At 39.3% G+C, this 23644-nt stretch overlaps 1 protein-coding gene across 5 annotated transcripts in view; it reads right to left on the bottom strand.

Moving 5' to 3' along the window:
* The window catches only part of WDR17 (WD repeat domain 17), a 67186-nt gene continuing 43542 nt past the window's right edge, over window positions 1-23644 (bottom strand). For 2 of the 5 annotated variants that reach the window (XM_065899800.1, XM_065899802.1), the window contains 14 exons: window positions 22649-22804; window positions 19883-19947; window positions 17125-17257; window positions 16572-16663; window positions 15169-15268; window positions 14193-14332; window positions 11968-11988; window positions 10212-10323; window positions 7294-7435; window positions 6915-7017; window positions 5537-5638; window positions 2801-2899; window positions 2295-2478; window positions 1-120 (listed from right to left, as the gene is read on the bottom strand). In XM_065899800.1, the coding sequence (XP_065755872.1) occupies window positions 1-120; window positions 2295-2478; window positions 2801-2899; window positions 5537-5638; window positions 6915-7017; window positions 7294-7435; window positions 10212-10323; window positions 11968-11988; window positions 14193-14332; window positions 15169-15268; window positions 16572-16663; window positions 17125-17257; window positions 19883-19947; window positions 22649-22804 (1569 nt within the window). Of the gene's footprint in view, window positions 121-2294; window positions 2479-2800; window positions 2900-5536; window positions 5639-6914; window positions 7018-7293; window positions 7436-10211; window positions 10348-11967; window positions 11989-14192; window positions 14333-15168; window positions 15269-16571; window positions 16664-17124; window positions 17258-19882; window positions 19948-22648; window positions 22805-23644 lie in introns of all 5 variants that reach the window. The other 3 variants (XM_065899801.1, XM_065899803.1, XM_065899799.1) reach the window with 2 other exon arrangements.

The raw sequence follows: 23644 nt of genomic DNA, 5'->3' as shown, positions 1-23644 counted from the left end.
TCAAAATGGGTTGAGTCGTATTCCAGTCCCCAAAGGTGAGAATGGGTTCACCTTTGCCCACATCAGAGCGTCATTCAAGGAGATGGTGGATTTCCCATCTTCAAGGAAAAATACAGGGCCCTGCACAGTGACAGTCAAGGGAAGAGAAGATGAGATTATGAATTTGCAATATGTTTTTAAACTTCCAGAAACAGACTCACACGAATAAAAAACCACTGGTGATATTCAAGCAACACTGATAGGAAATTTATAAATAAGAGAAAAATTAGATTCTTTGAATTGCCACCAAATAGAGAAACATTTTAAAATATCTTAACATTATGCCCTGATGTCTTTCAAAATAGAATTTAGTTTTATAATTTGAATTCGTTAATTACAATGGCGCTGTCAGTGGCAATAGGTATTGCTAACCTATTAATTACTACAAAGGTAACATTTATAAAGGCATATATGCCTAATAATAGACTTTAATATACCTCACTCTTTTAATCATACAGCCTACGTCAATACAGCTGGGAAAATTATTGAAGCCAGAAATTCAACCTGCTCTCCAGAAGATGAAAAATACACTGCTATATATGTGTATATATAATTCAAAGTCCTGTCGACCCTGTGATTTACTAGCATATCTATAATTTAGTTATATCAGCTATTTTGTATGTCGAGGGTAGTTCTGAAGAACTAAATCCAAAAAAAACTTTCAATGTGTGTCTCCCAGCTCTTAGAAGGAAAAGCATGACTTTACAAACACGGAATGGAATAGAAACTTACTCTCTTCATTATTTTCTAAAGTTATCAGGTTTTTTGTCATGATTTCAAATGATAACAGCTTGTTGTTAGTAAATTATTTCTAGATATTAGGAAATCCATTACATGAAGTAGGCAGCTTCCTATTCACAGGTACTTGACATTTTAGTTTTAAGCAGAACACACTGATTTTCTGCAGGAACAGAAATATCCTAGGAGGGTAGCCCCCCTCCCGCACCTCTGAATCGGTCATTTGCGCCCTAGTGTATGTAAGATGATGAGTAGATCCTTTCCTAACGTGTGTGTGAGCGCAGAGAGGTTAGCCTGTGGAGCAGGTCATCTGTCTGTCTCAGATGGAGAAAAAGTCCTGAAGAGGAGAAAGAAACAGGGAAGTGTCCACTGGAAGTACATGCAGGGCGGTGAGTGGCACTGAAAATGTATTCTGAAAACTGCATAATGGTTTTTTTTTTTTTTTTTTTTTTTGCATAATGGTTTTTGCTCTTAATCATAAGTTCTTGAATTTACTGCTCTGGTTCTTTATCTCTGAACTAAGTGGATAAGCACGTATACAACTAAGTGTTCTGTCTGTGGTTTGGAATATATTGCTGTGTCTGAAGACTGTTTGTTTCTGGTGTCAAGTCAAGCTACAGCTAGAGTTTACATTAGCAGATATTTAATTGGAGTGATTATCCCCCCACGTACCTTTCTCCATTGGCCTGGCATGTCAGTGTTAGAAATGTAATTAGCTACGTTACATTAGAAATACAAGAGTCCACTTAATAAAATGTGAACGTGCCCAAGAGGTGGCGTTCTTTTAGTCCCACCTGGTCTCCATTAGCATTTCACGGGGATTCAGCTTTGTTTACCTCTTGGGGACACCTACAACTGGTCCTGGCTCTGGGATGATGAAGGCTCCTCTATTTTCTGGAGATAATGGCACCCCTGGGTCACACTGGGAGGCTCTGGCATCGTTCACCATCATTACTTTGATTGGGCATGAGGGACCATTCCTTGGGAATTAGCCATCCCTCATGATTGATCCCCGTAATTTTTAACTGCTGAAAAGTGCCGTAAGTCAATGTAAGAACATGCATAATATATCAATGATATATTATACATCTACCAGTTGTTAATTGCTTTCTTTGTGTTTATAAAATACAAATGGAGACTATAAAGTTAAATTTAATCTACTGAGATATAATAATTTGTAACTGTGTTGATTGTTGTTTTGTCTTTCTTATTTAATTTCCCTAAGAATACGATCTATATGTATTTTAAAACATCTGTTACTAAGTATATCTATCATATGAATTGCTTTTATGATAACAGTACCATGGCTATGTCTCTGAATTTATTTCAAGGAGAGAGAAAACATTTATACCAAATATGGAAGCACTGAGGGCAATACTTTCTCACTGGGCCTCAGGTCTCTCTATAGGTACCTACTTTTATTCAGGTTGTGCTTATTTTAAGAACACATTTCAAAAAATAATGAAACAAATAAAAATGATGAAGATGCACAATGTATGCCTGACATCACGCTGTACCTGGATTTTTAATCCCGTAAAACAAGAGATGTGAATATCAGAATGACTCGGTAGGTTTGACCCGGTCACATAATCTGGTCCAATAATTCCTCTGAGTGGTTCTTCCTTTAGTCTCTTCAGTAAAGTTGCATAAACCATTCTTTGTGAATCAGAAGGGGATGTATATGGAGATTCTTCTGATGATCTATATTTTCAACAGATATTCCATTTTTAGTTTTGTAGAATCACAGGGTTGTTAAGGTTTAGATTAGAAAACAGTCCCTGATGATTATTTAGTTCTCCTTTGTAAAACATGGCAAATCAACTTTAGACTCAATGTATAGTAAAATGAAGGACTTAAAAAAGGCAGGAAAGAGCGTTGTAAATTATTACTGAATATAGGCTCAACGGCACAAGATTCATTATCCTGCCAAGATAAATAATGAGACAACCAAATTGTCAATAAGTCTGTCTGTAATATTAAGTGATACCTTCCGTATCCCAATTTTTATATCAGATTCACTCACCGGTTGATGGATTGTGTGCAAGCTCTCCATGCATCCAATTCCTCTGAAAGGTGTTCGATTTTTATAGGCACTGACACCTTCCGACGTTTCAATAGCTGACTGAAACATGTGAAAAAGACATTAACATCTGCCATCCAAGACAAAGACAGCAAAAGAGCAAATGAACTTTAAATAACTGCAATTTCAGATTTAACAACTGTTGTTCACAAATCTATGTGTATATGTAAATATATGCATGTAGGGGGGTGTGCGTGCGTGCAAGTCCCTGGCAGGTCAAAGATATTCAATAAATATTGGTTGGATGACAGACCGGGTATTGCAGAGTAACAGCCACGGTCAGCTACGGTGTGGTCCAGTGTGTCTCCGTATTAAAAGTGACTCTTAGAAAGCAAGTGGAACAGTAAGAAAAGAATGTCAATTCGCGGAAAGCAATGGAAATGCTGATTTCAATTCTTTAAAGACAGGGATGTGTGAAAAAAAGCAGTGAGACAGTGACAGCAGTGATCCATCACATCTGTGTGTAGAAAACTGGAAAACAGATATAATGTTGTTGTTAATTATGAGGCTGTAGATAAGGAATTACTAGTCCTAGTTTCCATAAGTTACAAACTCAGTATGTTTTTCAAGGAACTAGTTGGTTGAAATTTAAAAGTAAAAGCTGTTTAGGAGATAAAAAGAAAAAGAATATAAGAGCTTACAGGTGATATAAGACTAAAGGTAAGCATTTCTAGAATTTATATCTTGTGGTTAACTCTTGCTGGTTTGTCATCATTCTGCTGGGACATGATCAGAATTGGTGAGAAAAAATACATAAATACCCTCCCCCCACACACATACCCCTAACATTTCAGTAATATTATCTCAAATCAGTTGGTAGCTTGTTTTTTTTTCAACCTCAAATTATTGACTTAAAATTCTTTTATTGATAATGTAGCTTGGCTCCAAAACAAATTCTTTAAATCATATGGTTTCCCTGTCTACAGCTCTGCACTTGGTAGTACTTTGTCTGCCCAGTAGTTTTTGATGATCTACTGTAGATAGAGCACTGTTAAAGAGTGAGGAGGAAAACCCAGGTAACTAGGTGGACAGAGCACTGTGAAAATACCAGAGAAAAGCTTACATGTGTACACGGGGAATCACAAGGGTTTCACTTTGGCTGGAGCAGAGAACACGTAGAAGGACACAGTGGGTGATAAGGATGGAATGTGACTTCTGTGGAATTTCAAAGTAAGACTAAGGATCTAAAATGGTATCTGTTCACTAGTGGGGAGTCTCACCATCAGGGAGGCTAATGCAACTGTTGTAGGGGTGACAGGAGGAGCGGGGGTAGGGTGACTAGAGGAAGGGCTACCACAGGGGACAGTTAGTGAAGACGGTAAGTGTGGGTCCCAGAGAACGAGAAACGTGCTGGTGTGGGAGCTTACTGCATAATTGCATGTTGACAGCGAGGAAGAACACCTAACCCTGAACCTGAGCATTTAATTCTGGACGACAGAAGTATAATGACATCATCAGAAGAAAGAGCGAACCCAGGAGGAACAGATGTGAGAAGGAAGATGGCTTTAATTCTGAGCGCACTGAGGTTAGCGAGCTGCGGGGCGTCCAGCCAGGCGCTGTACCTGCCTACAGAAGGGTGAGTCGTCCGCACAGAGGTGAGAGGGTGGGTTCTGAGGGACAGAGTACAGGCAGGTCCCGGAGCTCGCGTTCCTCTCTCTGGGATGACACGTTTCTAACCCAGCCACACTGTCGCAAGTCTCTCCTGCCTTAGGAATAAAATGCCTTCCTTGCATTGGTGATATTTTTTTCAAGGGACCATTTTCTCTTTTTCATTACCAAAGTCATATAGAGCTGAACATAGCTCATTAAATAATATTAATTCCATGTGATACATCCTACTGTTCTTACAATATATTTTTAAAATATTGTTAGAAGTTGCTTTCGAATTGTGGTCATGCTGCCTGCGTAGATCTCTCCCTGAGCGCCCTGACAGCAGGAATCTCTGCTGCTCCTTGGTCAGGCCCACAGCTACACCAGACCTCCCCCCAGGGGCACTGGATTTTATTTTTGAGTACGACAAGCTTTAAGCACAATGGCTGATGGTCAGCAAGCTGTTAGAAAACACAGGAGTTTGGCAGGTAGGTTATACCTGAATACAATATGCTTCGCACTTTTCTACTGTAGAGATGGGAAAGCTAAAACACACAGTTTTTCATCTTCTTTTGAAAGTAGGGTTACACAGTCCTGGCCAGTGGGTTGTAGATGCACAGCCCTAAGGAAGACTTTCCTTCCTGAATCAAAGGGTCCTGCCCTCTGTGGTCTCCATCCTTTCACCCTTACCACTCCTTCTGCTTCGAATGTAGACCTAATACCCAGAGGGCTGGGAACTACCTGGTAACCTTGGGTCACTCAGGCAAGAGGAAGGAAGCCAAGAATGTCGGAGTTGAAAGAAGCGAAGAATCCAGATCCTTGATGGAATCTGCCCGAGAATGCCTACCTCGAGTGTCTTGACATAAGACCAGAAAACCTTAGTGTTTAAGCTAGAATTAGGATTGCTATTGTTTACACCCCAGTTCACTGCCAATTCATATCGTTTACTGCTGCCTTATTATGAAGCACATGCTCGGTAAATACATGGATGAGTGCAAAATGTTGTTGCTTCTATGATGTACTTAGACACTAACCATCTCAGTGAAAGGCACTTCTCTAATTTCACGGCAGAAGAGAACCTGCTCTTACCTCGTGTACTCATAAAGGGCCGGGACGATGCTTTGGTACTGTCTTCTGATAGCCAGCAAAGCACCAACGTACCCACATAGTATCAGCAGTTCGTTTCGAGCTCTAAAAGAGAATATATTTATTTTGAAAGATTCCGTAACTTGAGGTAAGAACATTGCTCTCATATACAGTTATTCTACTTGTGGCTCTATATTTTGATGGGTGACATTTATAGCAAAATATGCTTAGAAAATTTTCTAAACTTGAAGATGTTTTATTCATGTTAACTCCTATTCAGACATGTACACAATAACATAAATTGTATTTTGAAATAAAAGTCTTTAAGTAATATTTAACTCTGCCTTCTTGTTTTTCTCTCTTCCTTGTCTGTTCCTTCATGTAATTTCTCCCCGAGTGATGCACTGGGTCGGACTGACTGATTCCCGGCATACTGTACAGACTGCAGGGGACGGCGGAGAACACCTCCTGCACACCCAGCTGGGGAAGCTTGCCAAAGTCTCACAGGCTCTGCACCATCTTTTCCACATGGCATTGCAACAAAAATAGCCCAAAGCCTCTAGTATAAATATATGTGGTCTCGGGATTTTAGTTACATGGATAACAATGTCCTTAAATGATACTTGAATTCAAGGATAGTGTCTATTTTTTAATTTCTAGCACTTTCACTTCTTTCCCCAACCTAGTATGCTTTGCACACATGGAGATTTAAGAGATATGACCACTAGACAGACCACCGAGGACATGAGGTCCAAAACCAACCCAAAGCTCCGAATTGGCCCTATTTGAACCAGGTGTGTATGTGTGTGTCTGTGTGTACATACACATAACACACTAGGTATTAGGAAATGGGACCACTAAGATTTACTATTTGTTTCAAACTGACCTCTGTACTTTTACTTAAGGATAACACAAATTAAAATGTAATTTTTCTACACATGCACGTATCTGTCCAAGATGATCTTATCTCCTGATCTGAACACCAAAAACAATACAGCCGGGACCTTCCCTGGTGGCACAGTGGTTAAGAATTCACCTGCCAATGCAGGGGACATGGGTTCGATCCCTGGTCCAGGAAGATCCCACATGCCGCGGAGGAACTAAGCCTGTGTGCCACAACTGCTGAGCCCACGTGCCACAACTAATGAAGCCCCTGCACCTACAGCCCGTGCTCCGCTACAAGAGAAGCCACTGCAATGAGAAGCCCGCGCACCGCAACGAAGAGTAGCCTGTGCTCGACGCCAACGAGAGAAAGCCCACACGCAGCAAGCAAGACCCAACGCAGCCAAAAATAAATTAATTTAAAAAAACAAAAAAACAATACAGCCATTCCGAAACATTACGTAAGCTCAGTTACGCATTTTGGAGGAAAAGTACTCACTCAGTACATGTATGCAGGAGTAATTTTTCAGTACGAACATAACTCAGTAGGTCAAGAACGGGGTAAACGGTATCCAAAGTCCAATTTGAACTACTGATGGATCCTGGCAAAATAAAACCAAATAAAAGATTCTCTAAATAACAGGATTAAAACTTGTTCATCCAATTTTTAACTTATGTGATTGATTCTTTTCTGGTCAACGCTATCTACTTCTTTATTTTCTAGATCACAGTCAGGTCCCGATACCAAACACTCAGCAATCTCTTTCCTCTTTAAATTCAGGACAGCTAGTGCTTGGTTTTAAGCCTTTTTAGCAATATGAATGAAAATACCAAATAAAAGAGTAGATTTTAAATTATACTACCAACTGAACACGTACCTTTGATGAAGTCAATACCAATAGGAAGGGCTTTCTCAGGTTCTTGACTTAACAAGTAATACTTTATAGTTTCAAATATATTGCCATCGGCATGGGCTGTCTCAGCTAATTGCATACATTCTTCTACTGTGGGTAGCTTGCACTAGAAAATAATTGGTTTGATGACACCGTTACTAAAATTTATAGGGATAAAAGCAATAGTATTAAGTGCTAAATGTTTCCAATATGCCTCCTTATTAAAGTTGCTGAGAACAGATGTAAATGAAATAATTTGTACTAAAAGCATACACTTATGGGAATATCTTTAAGATCTAGTAACAATAAATAGGGTATTACCTAACGAGTCAGTAGTTTTAATCACACAAATACCTAATAAAAGAGGTGAAAGTAGGGCTTCCCTGGTGGCGCAGTGGTTGAGAGTCCGCCTGCCGATGCAGGGGACGCGGGTTCGTGCCCCGGTCCGGGAAGATCCCACATGCCGCGGAACGGCTGGGCCCGTTAGCCATGGCCGCTGAGCCTGCGCATCTGGAGCCTGTGCTCCGCAATGGGAGAGGCCACAACAGTGAGAGGCCCGCGTATCGCAAAAAAAAAAAAAGCAAAAAACAACAACAAAAAACCCCCCAAAGAGGTGGAAGTAAATTGTCCTGATTGTGATACTAGAATTAGTACCTGCAAATGTAATTGAGCAGGAAATGCTGAAATTAGTTACTTTAGAACAAATATACTGACCAGTCTCAAAAACTACATTAAATGTAGAAAACATAAAAGGTGCATGCTTACGTGTTCTCTACACAGTGATTTACTTTCACTTGGCCTTGAGACAAAGCAACTTTATTTCGAGTAGGACAAGCTCTCAACGTTTTTAGCTTTGACATTCCGAAATGCCACAAAGTGGAGATCTGAGTCTATGAATTCATTACTGTAAAATGAAAAGCAACACTCCCAATCTTTTCAAATAATGATTTTTTCTGTTAAAACTGAGAGTCTACTCCACCTTCATGTAAGTTTTTCTGCTTCCATAACGTAGACAGGAATTAAGTTATAAATTAGTAACTTAATAACTCAAATCAATATTTTAACTTAAGTTATAAATTAATTTTAGATAAAATTCTGACTTGTTCATGATATTTGCAGTTTAGGTGTTGAGGTTTGTTGGTTTGTTTCTAAGCAACACAGGCATAGTTTACTGCTGTCTTACTAGTCTTTGGCAACCACTGAGACAGAGCTTCCGCCGCAAAAAATATTTTGTGCTGTGACCACAGATGATGTGGTTCATCCACAGTTAGGTCATCTGTCTCCTCTCCTTTGAGATTTGTCACTCTATTTCCTTCTCACTATTTTTTACACCCCCGTAAGTTACTAAAATGGTTTATTCAATTTGCTTATTCCACAGCTTCATATTTTCTGTTGTTTAAAATTTAAGTAAACTGAATATTTTAGATCCCTCAAACTCTCCCAAAAAAATTACAACAAACTAAACTAAAAGAGCTCTCATGTATGTGACATTTCATATTGTTTCCCCATGTTTATTCACTGAATGCCAGTTATTTACTGAGCAACTACTATGTGCTAGGAACTGTGCCTGGTTAGAAAGAAAAAAGTTTCTTCACTTTGCTATATGCTCTGAGAGTAGAGGGAATTAGCAAATGGTTCCCACTGAAATTTCATTCTGACACCGAATATGATAAGAGTAGGTTGATCATTCCTGTAATTCTTATCCTATCTTAAAATTCTAAAAGCTATATAACTTAATATTTAAATATAATTTTTAAGGGAGTTCCCTGGTGGCCTAGTGGTTAGGATTTTGGGCTTTCACTACCATGGCCCAGGTTCAGTCCCTGGTTGGTGAGCTGAGATCCCGCAAGTCACATGGCACAGCCAAAATATACTGTAATTAGTACAATCTCCCTATTGTTGAACATTTTGATTGCTTTTGTATGTAATCTTGGTATATAAATTCCTGTATTCGTAATGGAGCATTTTTAAAAAGCACTTTAGAATAAGCATGCCAATTTTATTATACTTCACTAATTCTTTTAAAGATCTTAAACTGCCTATTTTTAAAGTTAGCATAGGGCTTCCCCGGTGGCACAGTGGTTGAGAGTCCGCCTGCCAATGCAGGGGACACGGGTTCGTGTCCCGATCCGGGAAGATCCCACATGCTGCGAAGCGGCTGGGCTTGTGAGCCATGGCCGCTGAGCCTGCGCGTCCGGAGCCTGTGCTCCGCAGCGCGAGGGGCCACAACAGCGAGAGGCCCGTGTACCACCAAAAAATAAAAATAAAATAAAAAAAAATAAAGTTAGCATACATGTACCTTAAGATGCAAAGTGGAAAGGGCTTGGGATGTGAAGTTACAAACGTTGAAGTTCTCACCCCACCGTTAACTAGTTAAAAGTTCCGGACTTCCCTGGTGGCGCAGTGGTTGAGAGTCCGCCTACCGATGCAGGGGACACAGGTTCATGCGCCGGTCCGGGAGGATCCCATGTGCCGCGGGGCGGCTGGGCCCGTGAGCCATGGCCGCTGAGCCTGCACGTCCGGAGCCTGTGCTCCGCAACGGGAGAGGCCGCAACAGTGAGAGGCCCGCGTACCACAAAAAAAAAAAAAAAAAAAAAAAAAAAAAAGTTCCTTACCTTCTCTGAGTTCACTTTCTTTATAAATTAGGAACAGTATCCCCTGCTTTTCAGGGTTTCATGAGAATTAAGTAACAACAGATGTGAAAATTTAGAACAGTTCCAAACGTATAGTAGAAACTCAATAAATGTTCTTCCTTATTGTTATAATTTTTGTTGTATTTATGAGGGGATTCTGACGGGACCGTATATTCATTTCTCTGTGTGCGTCACTATTTGACCAAACCTAAAGCTAATGAAATCACAGCACTGCACTTCAAAGTAGAATACTTAATATCGTCAGCATACCTTCTCATGAAGATCATTTATCTCTTCGATACACCCCGGGTAGAAAGCACAGAGTTTTACTAACTGTAGTTCGCTATCAGGAGTCATCAGGAGAAGATCAGCTGCCAAATTCCTATTCACATAACAAAAGGGGAAACTTCCATGAGGAAGAAAAAGCCTAAAAATAACATTTTAGAACTATTTCAAAGGAAGAAGACTCATTACACCTCCCTTGCTTTTCTATTTACATCAACAGTACTAATTTCCTACTTAGTTATGAAACTCCTCTAAACGTAGATTACAGAAACCAGAGGGCGTGAAGAAAAAACGTATTATGAAATTCCTAAATACTGAGCCCTTATATATTTACAATTAATTTTGTTATTACAGAATAATTCTCTAACCAAACTAAGTAGTATGAGACGTGTTCTTTGGAGCGAATTATAAGGCAGACTCTGTGAAAGCTAATTCTCATCAACTTTTGCTACACTTGCCAACAATGGACAACTGTACTTTCCAGCGCGTTGAAACTAATGGATAGTTAGATATTTTAAGTTTAGATGTATGGGTATTCTGCATATTTCTTAAACTTTAGGTGGAAACCAAAGACAGAAATGCGGTTTCCCGATTTGCTTTCTAAAGATTTAATCAATGGAATAGATCATTTTGAAATCAGACATTTAAAAAATATGTGGACTTTCACAGCTTTACATTGAAATATTTTGTATAAAATCATTTTTAAAAATCAGGAGGTGAGGCGGTTTTGGTTTCACGCCTCGTAAGAGAGAAATCACTAATTTTTAATGGCTTACGATACTATTATTCAATTTTCAAGAAAATGATAGACATTCCGCATGACCTTAGAATAGACAGTATTCCAAACGTGCAGTTACAACGGCTGTGCCGTGGACGCTGAGTAAAGCCCCTCCACCTTCTTTGTGCGCCTTCAGTAAAATCTAACTTGGTCATTCAAGTGAATAAATTATTTTAGAAAATATTAGGGAGACGTTTCAGCAGAATACAGTGAGTAAAGCACAGGAATAGGGATAATTTGTACGTGTCAAATTCTCTATCATCATTGGGCAAGTAAATCTTTGAGTGTTCTTACAGGTTCCAAATTAGAGTAATTCATCTGTTCTTGATAAAAAGTATGACTTTATGTTTTCTGATACTAACATTCAATAGCAGTTTTTAATAATGTCCATGAGAATATAGAAATTATCATTTGCTTTTATAGTGTTTTAAAAAGCTGTGCTAAAATTCTACTTTAACTTCTATGAACTACAGACAGAAGTCTGACTTTCTTATCCTAGAATCATATCCTGATACAGAGAAATTTACAGCAATTCTAGCTAATTTTATTTACTTTTTAGGCTAGTTCACTGTTTATTGAAAATTCAGTATGCCAGTAGGGGAAAATGTGTGTATATATTTCTATATACTGATATAGACCAGCGAAATGATCCAAACTCTTAAATTTCACTATAGAACAGGCATTTTCATTTGCTGGCTTGAGTTATTGTTTTATTGTAGAAAGCCACAGTTCATTTTTTACACAGGTTTAAAGTATAAAATCATGAGTGATTTTGTACCTAGGTTATAGGAACTGTTCTCATTTCCTTGTAGTTAGGTTTTATATAAACTATCTAAATGAACTGGCATTCTGCAAAGCAATAAACCAAAAACAGTTAGTGATCATTTCTTAGTAAAGAGTTGGTATTCTAAAAACAAAATATGTGAATTTTTAATTGAAGATTTTAATAAAACTCGATAATACCTGTATCCAGTGGATGGAAAGCTAAAAAGAAAATAAATTTGAATACCGTGAATAGGCAATGACAACCAAGAAAAAGCAAACTTTTACCAGTAACTGTAAAAAAAAAACACGAAGTGTTCTCGGTTTATAAAATTACATTAGGATTAGATTTCACTAGGAAAAAAAAGCCAGATGCATGTATTTCAGCGTTTGAACTTTATCCTGGTTTCTGGTGCACAAACCTATGGCTATATAAAGAAAGGACTCTTGGAGGGAGTTAAAAGGAAGGAGAAGTTTGTTTTATATTAAAAGCAATAAGGCAGAGAGTCAGGTGGAAGATTTTGAAACCTCTTTAAAATTTAATATCCATGTTTTGCTACTTTTTACCTTTACTTTTTTAAAAAAAGTAATCACATTGTATTTGAATTAGATGATGACTTGTAGCACAGCGTCAGTCAGTCACCTTTGTGGGTTAAGTAGTGTGAGTTAGACCTCGTGCTTTCGGTTGGGTCTGAGCCAACGACCATAGTTCTTGAGAGACGGAACTGGGTCCTCTCGAGGGATGGCCTGCGTTAGGTACACTTAAGTCTGAGACTGATGGTGGGGCACCACTCCATCCTGATGGGGGAGGGAGCTCTTACATCACTGTACGATATGGGTAAAAATTAGAATAACTCTGAGATTCCCGAATCTCTCTGAAGCCCCCAGATCCGACAGGAAAGGAGTCCGGGAAGCACTGCTCTTTTTCTGACTCAGCCCTGGATGAGGGGGCGGTGTAGTGTGACAGCTGCCATAGACTGAATGTTTGTGTCCCCCAAAAGCCCTATGTTGACATCTAACCCCCGGCGGGATGGTATTAGGAGGTGGGGTCTTTGGGAGGTTATAGGGACATGAGGGAAGAGCCACGATGAATGGGATTTAGTACCCCGATAAAAGGGGTCACAGGGAGCTCCCTCACCCCTTCCACCACATAAGCACAGCAAAAACGCAGCCAGTTACGAAACAGGAAGCCAGCTCTCATCAGACACCGAATCTGCCAGTTTATCTTGAACTTCTCACTCTCCAGAACCATGAAAAATAAATTTCTCCTGTGTATCAGTCACCCAGTCTGTAGCATTTTGTTACAGCAGCCCCAGCTGACTAAGACAGTAGCTAGGAGTGCAAACACTGGAGCCAGTTTATGTAGCTTTGAGTCCTGGCACGACCATTTACTGAGACCAGAGGCAAATCAACATCTACCGCATAGTTGTGAGTGAACTGTTGCATGTTGCATGTAAGTGCTTACGACGGTGCATGGCGCACAGTGAGCGGTAAGGAAGTGTTAGCTAGCGATGACGATGATTCTCATCTGTAGTGTTCAACAGTGGCGTCTGTATAGCTCCATCGTAAGAGCGGGGGCCTGTGTGCAGGGAGTGTAGAGTGGGGAGACGTGAAAGTCCTCATAAACAAGCTTACGTAGAAATTTCCCAAGGTTCTACGTGAGAAGACAGAGGTCTAAAATCATCTTTATTCAACAAACACGTGAGTGACAGCACCATCTCCTTCCTCCACGATGAAGGACTGTCTGCCCTGAGAAGTGAGGGAGAATTGCTGTGAGTTGGAGCTCCAAGTCCCCCAGGGACTCTCCCGGGTCTGCCTCTTACAGCACAGCCCAAGTTTGTTCCAAGTGTCCGGCTACACCATCTTTATTATTACTCTCCATTAGAAAAGTGACTTCATTTTCTAAACCTCAAACTAAGACCCAAGATCTGACAAGAATGAGTGTAGACATGCAGAATTTAAAAAGTGGGAATGTTGGGCTTCCCTGGCGGCGCAGTGGTTGAGAGTCCGCCTGCCGATGCAGGGGACGCGGGTTCGTGCCCCGGTCCGGGAAGATCCCACATGCCGCGGAGCGGCAGGGCCCGTGAGTCATGGCCGCTGAGCCTGCGCGTCCGGAGCCTGTGCTTCGCAATGGGAAGTGGGAATGCGTGGTCCTGATAATCTTAAGAAGTGCACATTTACCGTCTCATGGTGCTTTATGTGTTTGAAATATTACACGTTACAACTGGGCTACTTTAGAATAAGTGATGGCAGATTCCGCTACATAGCCACGGTAGTTCTCACTCTTAATTTGTGCTCACATCTTATCTTTATCTAAAAGGGAGCTCCTATATTCTCCCAACACACATCTTATCAAGAGCAACTTACCACATTCAAAAAATGCTTCCATCACTAGGAAACTATTCTTTGACTTTAGAAATGCTCACCACATTGGAATCATCATGCACTTTCTCGCCAGCAGCTCGAGGGCATAGTGGGTTGCGGGTCCTGCCAGCTCTCCAAGCACTGTGCCCACACAGACTGCCAACTCCAGCTCGTTTCCGCGAATCAGGTACGCCATAGCCAGCTTGCTCAATGAGAAGAGAATTCCTTCAGTTTCATAGATGCTGGGTAACATCGTCATTCCCCTACTTCATCTCATGAAGCAGATAAAGTTGTATTAACCTATAATCGATTATTCTTATAAAATACCGAGTGCAACATTTGTCTACGGTACTTATGTCAGGGCAACTACAGTTTTCAGATGGAAAAGCTGATAAAGGGACACAGAGCACATTTTATAAGGTCAGAATTTAAGAGTTTCGAGCCTTTGCTCACATTTTTGTAATTAATAACAGTCTCTCTGCAGTATCCTCAACATGTCCTTCAGTCCCTCTATCAGAAAAAAAAAAGTAAATTCGTAAAATCTTCCTCGATACTGTACAACGACTATCAATTATCCCTTAAGGCCAACATAGCTAAGGATACATGCAAAACAGAACCCACATCTTTACTTAATGGTTTCCTATTACATTAGAGGCTCAAATGAAAAATACCTCAAAAACGTAACTTGTGAAGAATATACTAAAGTATTTATAAAAATAACTGCTTTCAAAACTCAGGTATTCTGAGTCCAAGTCCAGTGACTCTTCCCTTTACCACACTCCTGCTTCTCATATATGATGAAATACTTAAAGTTAGGTTTTGACAAATATGTCTCTTGTAATAAAAATAAATAAATAGGTAAATAAAAGGATCTCATAGTCTGTAGAGTTTATCTGTGTTTATTGGGCATGTAAGCGCTCAGGCTTGGAAAGCATGCAAAAACCAGATCTTACATAGGAAGTCACCGTATTATTCCCCCTCAAACATCAGGACGTATCTTAAGAGCTTTTCATTCACATGAGCCACTTTGAAATGTACCTCGATATTATCCACAGCGAGGTGGCAACACGCGGCTAGGACTGCCCGGCCATCCTGAAAATACCATTCCGCCAGCTCTCTGCAGGCTTCCTGCAGGAGTCTAGGAAGAAAAAGTGTACGTACTGGATATAAACACGAGAACTCCATCATAACAGTGAACTGATGCCTTTTTATAACAAGCTGCTTAAGGGATCCAACAAGATTTAATTTTATATCCTTGGTTTAGGTAGAAAGCCTGATTTGGGGGGAAAATCAGGAAAGCAGAGTCTTTCTTAGCAGATGAGCTGATAAAGCTACCTGCTCTCTCCTGCAATTTTTCTTCTTTTCAGAAGAAAAGCCAATTTTTCAGAATTTCCCGTCCTACATCGAATAATTTATGCCTCAGCTATAGGGGCAGTTAACCTTAGAAGAATTACAGGTTGAACAGAAACTTTTCAAGATTTAGGTGATGACTGGAACAGGGGTGATATAATGTTAGATCTTTAAAATGCCAAGTTTAGAAATGGCAGAGAATAACAGCAAAAAAACAGGAAGAAATGCGTTAGTCCCAACACATTATTTGCCTAACATTTTGTGATCATTTTTACGTGTCAAGTGTCCTAAAAGTTTAAATATCCTATTTCCTAGGGCAATGATAGGAGCTAAGAGAAGACGCAGAGGAAGGTAGATTACTAGACTTAAAAAAGGTCAAAAGGCTGGAGAATCCTAATTTCCATTTCTTTTAAAAACTTTAGTATTTGGATTTCCTTTTTTTTTAATTTTTAAAAACATTTGTATTGGAGTACAGCTGCTTTACAATGTTGTGTTACTCTCTGCTGTACAGCAAAGTGAATCAATTACACATATACATATATTTACTCTTTTTTAGATTATTTTCCCATAGAGGTTATTACAGAGTATTGAGTAGAGTTCCCTGTGCTCTACAGCAGGTCTTTATTAGTTACCTATTTTATATATAGTAGTGTGTATATGTCAAGAGACCTAGATGTTGTTCCAGATGCTAATACCAGGATGTCGTGGATTTTGAGTGATGTCAGGGAGATGTTATCCACACTGAGTCTAGGGTGAAGCATTAATAAACAGCACATCTTACTTTTACTGCCTCTCCTCCCCAGCAGGTTTGATCAGATTTTAAGGATTTAGGTGCTTTATATGCAATTTCTGTACTGAAATGCAGTTTGCTTTTCTGGAAGCTACATAAGACGTGTGGCGGCTGTGTCTATGTGCCTGACATTTCCCTCCTCGTCTAGGGACGGATGCTGTGACGGAACATGACTGTGGTGAGAAATGCAGTTGAGGACACGAGACAGACAAGTCCTCTGCGTGCCAAGAAGGATGAACTGCCTTAAAGGGAAACCAGCCACCAAAAAGTATTGATCCCCAACAAAGAATGAATCGCTCACTCGTTAAAGTCTTCCTTGTAGATATCATCAGAATAAGAAGATCCTTTAGGTGTTGAAACATGGAAGGTTTGCATATTTCCCTCACAAGCAGCCTGGAATTTAATGCAATCTTTAGTTAATCTGTAGCTAACTGCTGATAATGGACCAATTTCAGAATATTCTTTTGAACAAAGTATATTTAAATGATGTTTGAAATTTATACTACGATTTGGAGATAGGCTTAGAATTAAAAAAAAAAACAAAAAAACCAACCCATGAACTCTGTTGTATCAACAGGAAGCTTCAAGTGAATGATTACTAGAGTTGTTCAAGTGTATACAACGTTCAACAGTGTAGAAAAGGCCAGAGTTCAGAGATGCCTGCATGTTTAAAGATCTAAAATAGGTTCGGTGTGGCCAGAGCAAAGAGAGGGTGACTGAAATGTCCAAGAAAAAAGGTCGGGAGGTGGGCAGAAGCCAAGCCATCTACAACTCTGTCCATCACGTGAACATGACCTTCCCCCTCCCACACGCCCCTCCCAGTGTGTCCAGCCCGTGTCGTTACGTGTTTGTACCTGTGCAACAAGCAGAGCTTCTTTAAGCTGACCTCTTGACATAAAAAAATGGACTAATTTTTTCACATCGCCAGTGGCTATGCAGTATGGAATGACATCATCCTTATCTTCCTGGATTAGCTGATCAGCTCTCCTAATAAAATAACAGCAAAGCTTTTTTGTATATAACAGAGTAATTTCAAGGTTCTCAGTTTGACTGAGATTCTCTGAAGTATCTAAAATTTGCATGAGAATCCACAAAGACTTAGATTTATAATCATATCACATATGGAGAACAAAAGTTTTCTGAAATAGTAAACACTGTTAGTACTTGTTTTTCCTTAGGAAACTACAAATTTTCATATTTTAAATGCAATGAACATTTCAGGTCTTAAAATTAATGTAGCTTAGCTATTAAAATAAGGAATATATCTTTCTGACAAGTTGTTAGCTAGATATGTGTGATGGGACATCTACTCTCAATTGGATTAATGCATATGTGGGTGTCTACTTCACTAAAGACAGATAATTTTAAGTGTTTTAGTGAGCACAACGATTGGCGAGCCTCTAAATGCAAGTAGCCTAAGAATCATTAAAAAGGACAATTCAAGACAATTTGATTTCACTGTTACTTATATTTAACAAACATGAAATTTATCTCTGTTTTTATTTTTTCCCCACTCACTGTCATCACTGGCTATGTTTTTGCTGTGCTCATATGCTGGAAAGGGTTAAGGAACTTTGCCCCAAGCAAGGTAGCTTAAAGAAAACTAATGTTCCCAATATGTGAGGGGGGAGCGGGGGCCTGATCTTGGAGATTATGAAGGATATACATGTGTCTGTCTCTGTCTCTCTACATCCATCACTGTCTGTCTGTCTGTTTCTCTTTTCCTGTTTTATGTCCCCATTACTTTCTCAATGACCAACCTCGTTAATTCCACTCTTAACGTTTAATCTCAGTTTTACTGAAAACTAATCTGGAATATCTAATTTATGCTGGCACCTGCATTAAACTCCATTTCAACTGCCAACCTTTGGGTGGGTGCAGTAGACACTTTTTTATTTAATAATAAAACAACAATTTTATTATTGTTTGCCTAGATCACTGTTAACAGTCTCCAGTTCATGGGGTCATTGGAGTTTTCCCTAACAACCAGGCTTTTACCATCTGACCCTGATTTCCCTGTTATAGCTGTTTAGAAACAATATTCTCTTCCTGGGCATTTAGAAGTAGGACTGAGACACTGCCGATCAATCTTTCTGAATGGCTGGATGCATAAAACATGAACGTAGGAGTTGCAGGGAGATGATTTTCTGGCCACCATGTGAACTAAGGAGCAGAGAAAATCAGGCGTTGGTTTTCAAAGATAAATGAAAAAGACTGTTGTTTCTTAGGTTGAAACAAAATTGTTTTGTGAAATAAATACCCTCTGCTAACCTGACTTTATTAAGGTTTCAGTGGGAGCAGTGACATTTACAATCGTGTAGTAATTGTACACACAACAGAAGACACATGAACTTAGAATGACTTTGGATTCTCAGAGCTTAGTCTAATGAGCCTGCAGTCTGAGGGCTGGAGCTAGCTATTGCTTACTTATTTGGGGAGAGTAGGTGCTGGGGAATGGTCCACTTTCCCACGGCTAATGCGTTAATCCTTCTGTATTTCATGCTTAGTCTCTGATTGATTTTATGGGTACACGTGAGTTACAGTTGAATTTTTTTCTAAACCCTGTCCCGTGAAACGAAAACCAAACTTCATTTTTAATGCCAGAAGCAAGGTAATTACTCATTAAATAGTCTTCTACGGTAACTGGCACGTAGTGAGCACTAAATATCTGTGGAACGAATGAACAGAACAGAACAGAGAGCAGTCTCTGTTTCCCCCTCAGAAGATATGTGGTGGAAGCCCTAATCCACAGTACCTGTGAGTGTGACTTCATTTGCTGATATAATTAAGTTAAGACGGGGTTGTACTGGATTAGGGTAAACTCTAAATCTGTTATGACTGGTATCCTTATTAAAAAGGGGGAATTTGGACCCAGAGACGCACGGGGGATAATGCCACGTGAAGACTTAGCAGAGCCTGCAGTGCCAAGGGCTGTCGGTAACCACCAGAAGCCAGGGGGAGAGCACAGACCTGATTCCTTCTCAGAACCTCCAGCAGGAAGCAACACTGCTGACAACTTGCTAGCCGTGAGAGAATACATTTCTGTTGTTCTAAGCACTCAGTTTGTGGTCCTTTCTTATGGCAGCCCTAGGAGACCAATACACCTCAGAAGAAATCTTGTTTGTTTATTACATTCTAGAACAGGGACATCCGGTTAACCTTGTTCAGTGGTAAAACCCTTCTTCATCATCAGAACTACCTTGTATACATGCAGAGGACATGGCAGGAATTAGTGTCCACAGAGAGAATTTCTGAGATTATTTATAGAATGACTATTTCACAAACTTTGCTAACCTTCAAGAAATCTTACCACTTATATTTCAATAGCAATACATTAACCAGTGAGTATGTTGACTGATCTGTCATTTCCTCCATCAACATGGGGGAATTTGCCTTCCACCACTGTTCTTATCAGATGTCAGCTCAAATATAAGAACGCCAAATGACTTAAAACCGATTTGTGTAATTTACTGTATCAGGAGATATAAAATTCAGTTATCATTTAAAACAACATAAAAGTAAAAAATCTCAAAGGCTACTAGCATACTCATATATTGCTTCTATTTTAACAAAATGTAAAACATCTGTTTGGACACAGACTCTCTGCCTCACCTCTGCATCAACTTCTTCCAGTATTTCACAGACACCCCTGGCGCAACTGACAAGGCTTTGTCCCACTAGAACAGGAGAAGAGAAGAGCAGAAACATACCCATTTTGATTGTACAGGCTAACTCTTAACAGACTTTTTAAAAACTGAACTCATATTTATAATACAAGTTTTTATTAGCGTGTTTGGATTTCCAGACATATTTTTTGTATACTATCTTGTGCATTCCCTAGAGTATAAGTATTACCATAGTTTAAAATAAAATAAGATATATAAATTCCCTGATTTAGCAGGGAAAATCCCAAGCCTACAGAAAAAGAAAGAGCGGTGGAGGGAAGGAGGGGAGCAGAGAGAGAAAAAGAAAGGAGGTTGGGAGAAGGGGTAGTACATAAAGTATGTAGTTTGAAAAATATACTAACTCACCTTCCCACACAACACCAGAGTAACCTGGCCTATGGTAGTCTATGTTCTATTTTCAAAGTCATACATACACTGAAATTTTTATTTCACTGTTACTTATAGTTAACAAACACAGCATTTATTTCTGTTTTTATTTTTTCCCTACTCATTGTCATAAATTTTATTCATTGTAATTGATATTCCTGTCTTCATGTTTTAAAAATTAGACTACTACTAAAAGAAGCTCGCTGTTCAATTAAGGCTGATTGTGACTGTTGTCTGAAGACACAGATTTCACTGAATTCAAGTCTAGAAGGGAACTGAGGAGAAAATATTCTGAAATATCACTACATAAATCCAAACTTCATTTTAATAAAGGCTCTCTGAGACAGGCAAGTTCTACTGCAAATAAAGCTAGAAAATTGGTAATTAGCCTGAAAATAATAGGTTAGGGAATTTTTAACACTACATTATTTATAATCATGTTTTTTGGGGGAAATTCGTCTTTATTATAGTAGGGATGAATGGAAGAAAGAAATTGAAATGTAGATTAAATTAACTTTAAAATCACCAAGCTCTTTCAATAAAAACATGTGTTGCAAGTGAAAAGAATAAATGTTTTCCTAATCTCATACTGTCAATTTTACAGAAACAGAAGCTCTTTGTAAGGCGGTGATCATGAACAATTATAAGGACACCTATATTTCTAAAGGGTTGTAAGCACAGTTTTTGGATCATTAAGTCCATTGATGAAAGTGCACGACAACAAAATTATTAGCTCCATAAGTAAATGCCTGCTTATCTTGAATTAAATTGGAACTAAATATAATTTAAAATTATATACACCCAAATATATAACTCAGAAAGATAAAGAATTACACTGTTCTACCAAATTTATTTGTTCTTTTTCTCCTTCACTTTTGATATTCTTTCTAGGAGTGCCCCGTTAAAGAAGTAACTTTTAAGTCATAGCTTTATTTCTTCATAAGAAAAATTTCACACTGCTCCTAAGTTAAACATGTTTTTAGTTTGCAATTCCTTTTAAATACCACTTTTAAATGGTACACTTTATTATCTTAGATCAAGCAGTAATTCATTGTTTGTCTCTAATGTATAGGGAAATACAAAGGTGAGCTAAATTTAATTTTGATACAGTTTAATGTAATGTTACTGCTTAGTTTTACTTCATATTATTTATAAGTATTCTTTTTTTTAAGTTAGTTTTTTTTTAATAGATCTTTATTGGAGTATAATTGCTTCACAGTACTGTGTTAGTTTCTGTTGTACAACAAAGTGAATCAGCCATTCGCACACATATATCCCCATATCCTCTCCCTCTTGAGTCTCCCTCCCACCCCTCTAGGTGGTCACAAAGCACCGAGCTGATCTCCCTGTGCTCTGCGGCTGCTTCCCACTAGCTACTATTTTACATTTGGTAGTGTATATATGTCAATGCTACTCTCACTTCGCCCCAGCTTCCACATCCCACCCCCGTGTCCTCCAGTCCATCTTCTATGTCTTTATTCTTGCCCTGCCACTAGGTTTGTCAGTACCATTTTTCTTTTAGAGTCCTAATATCATGCTTTGCAATTGTAAAATTAATTAACCAAGAGCTTTTCAGAAATTATCAACCATGGAATGAGTCCATGTCATTCTAATCTTTTATTTTTCATGGGTAGGAGAATTTCTGTTGACCTAAAAGTACACATGCCAAAAAATGAAAGGCTCAATAAATCTTCCCAAACTGAATACTAGTGTAATGAGCTCCCAGATCAAGGAACAGAAGCCCCTCCTCTCTTCCGCTCTATTTTAGTCACCACCCATTTCCCAAAGGAAACCACCATCCTGAATTTTCATAGAATGGATTCATCCAAACCTTTTTGGAAAACTCTGTTTTGTTGATTCAGTGCTCTCTAAAGATCAGAATGCACCTTCACCAGCGGACCCTCAGAGGGGGTCAGTGTGGGACTGACAAATAGTATTAGCAGGGGGAATTCACTGGGAGCAGATTAGCCAACATAGACTTTTTTAGGAATCAAAGACTAGAGTCGAGGACAGTGGTTCTCACAGGTTAGCTTGTTGGGAAGAGAAGCTGGAGGGCTTAGAAAAGCACCTGTCATTGGGCTCCATCCCCCGAGTTCCTGGTTCTGTAGGTTTGGGTGGGAAATGCACGTCTAAGGAGTTCCCAGGCATGCTGATACTGCTAGCCGGGATCTCACTTGGATAGCTACTGCTCTGAGGTATACCCCTGGTATCAGATTGGCAGAGAACCAACCAGACCTGGAAGAAGATAAGCTTGATATTTAGTATCTGACTGAGACTTGGAACACTGTGTGAGACTCCTTGGTTTTGCTTTAATAGCACATTTTACCTCTCCAAGTTCCACCATCAGCTCACAGTATCTCCGGATCTGTCCTAATCGCAAGTGTATTTCAGCAGCTTCCTTCAGCCTTTCCTCTTTAGTAGGGACACCGATACCACCACCAAATTTAGACATCTTGACTGTGGTTAGTTCTTGGGCTTCAGACTGGTTAAGAAGAAAATGAAATGATCTAAATTTTGTTATGCAACAGTTAGTGATAACAGATCATTATAAAAGCATTATACAGACACATATTTTATAAGCATATAGCACTGGAAATTAAATATTTTTTTAAATCAATGCTTTTTATCTATAAAATTTAACACCTCTTTAAACACAATATTTTGGTGTGGTGAAGAGTAGGGCTTGGATATGCCTGGTGTGGGTGGGAAGAAGCTAAATCCCATTTTCCTTAAAACTCACCAGAAGTCCAGAGGCCAAAAGGTAGTGAGTGATAAAGTGGTATATAACTGGTGAAAAAATATATAATAAAAAAATAAAAACTCAAAATTATTCTAATTGGTTTCTATACTATCAATAGGTAACTGTTACAGTCATTAGGTGTTTAGTTTGTGATTTAAAAGGGTACTTCTTGGGCTTCCCTGGTGGCGCGGTGGTTGAGAGTCCGCCTGCCGACGCAGGGGACGCGGGTTCGTGCCCCGGTCCGGGAGGATCCCACATGCCACGGAGTGGCTGGGCCTGTGAGCCATGGTCGCTGAGCCTGCGCGTCCGGAGCCTGTGCTCCGCAACGGGAGGGGCCACAGCAGTGAGAGGCCCGCGTACCACAAAAAAAATTTTTAAAAAAAAGGGTACTTCTTTATGAAAATAGCTGCTTCCTATCACCATCAAATCCACATCCCTGGCATGATTCTCTCCATGGTCCAACAATTAGTCACCCATTGATACTTCATTGCAAATATAAAAGCTTTTTCTTCTTTCTGGTCTCAGGACTGGTTTACTGTTGGAACTGCGTATCGCTTCATGTATAAGGTGACTAGTAGTTTT

Source organism: Phocoena phocoena, chromosome 21 (assembly GCF_963924675.1).
Source record: "Phocoena phocoena chromosome 21, mPhoPho1.1, whole genome shotgun sequence".
Taxonomy (NCBI): Eukaryota; Metazoa; Chordata; class Mammalia; order Artiodactyla; family Phocoenidae; genus Phocoena; species Phocoena phocoena.
Note: the sequence above shows the minus strand (reverse complement) of the source record. Positions and strands in the feature narration are given on the sequence as shown.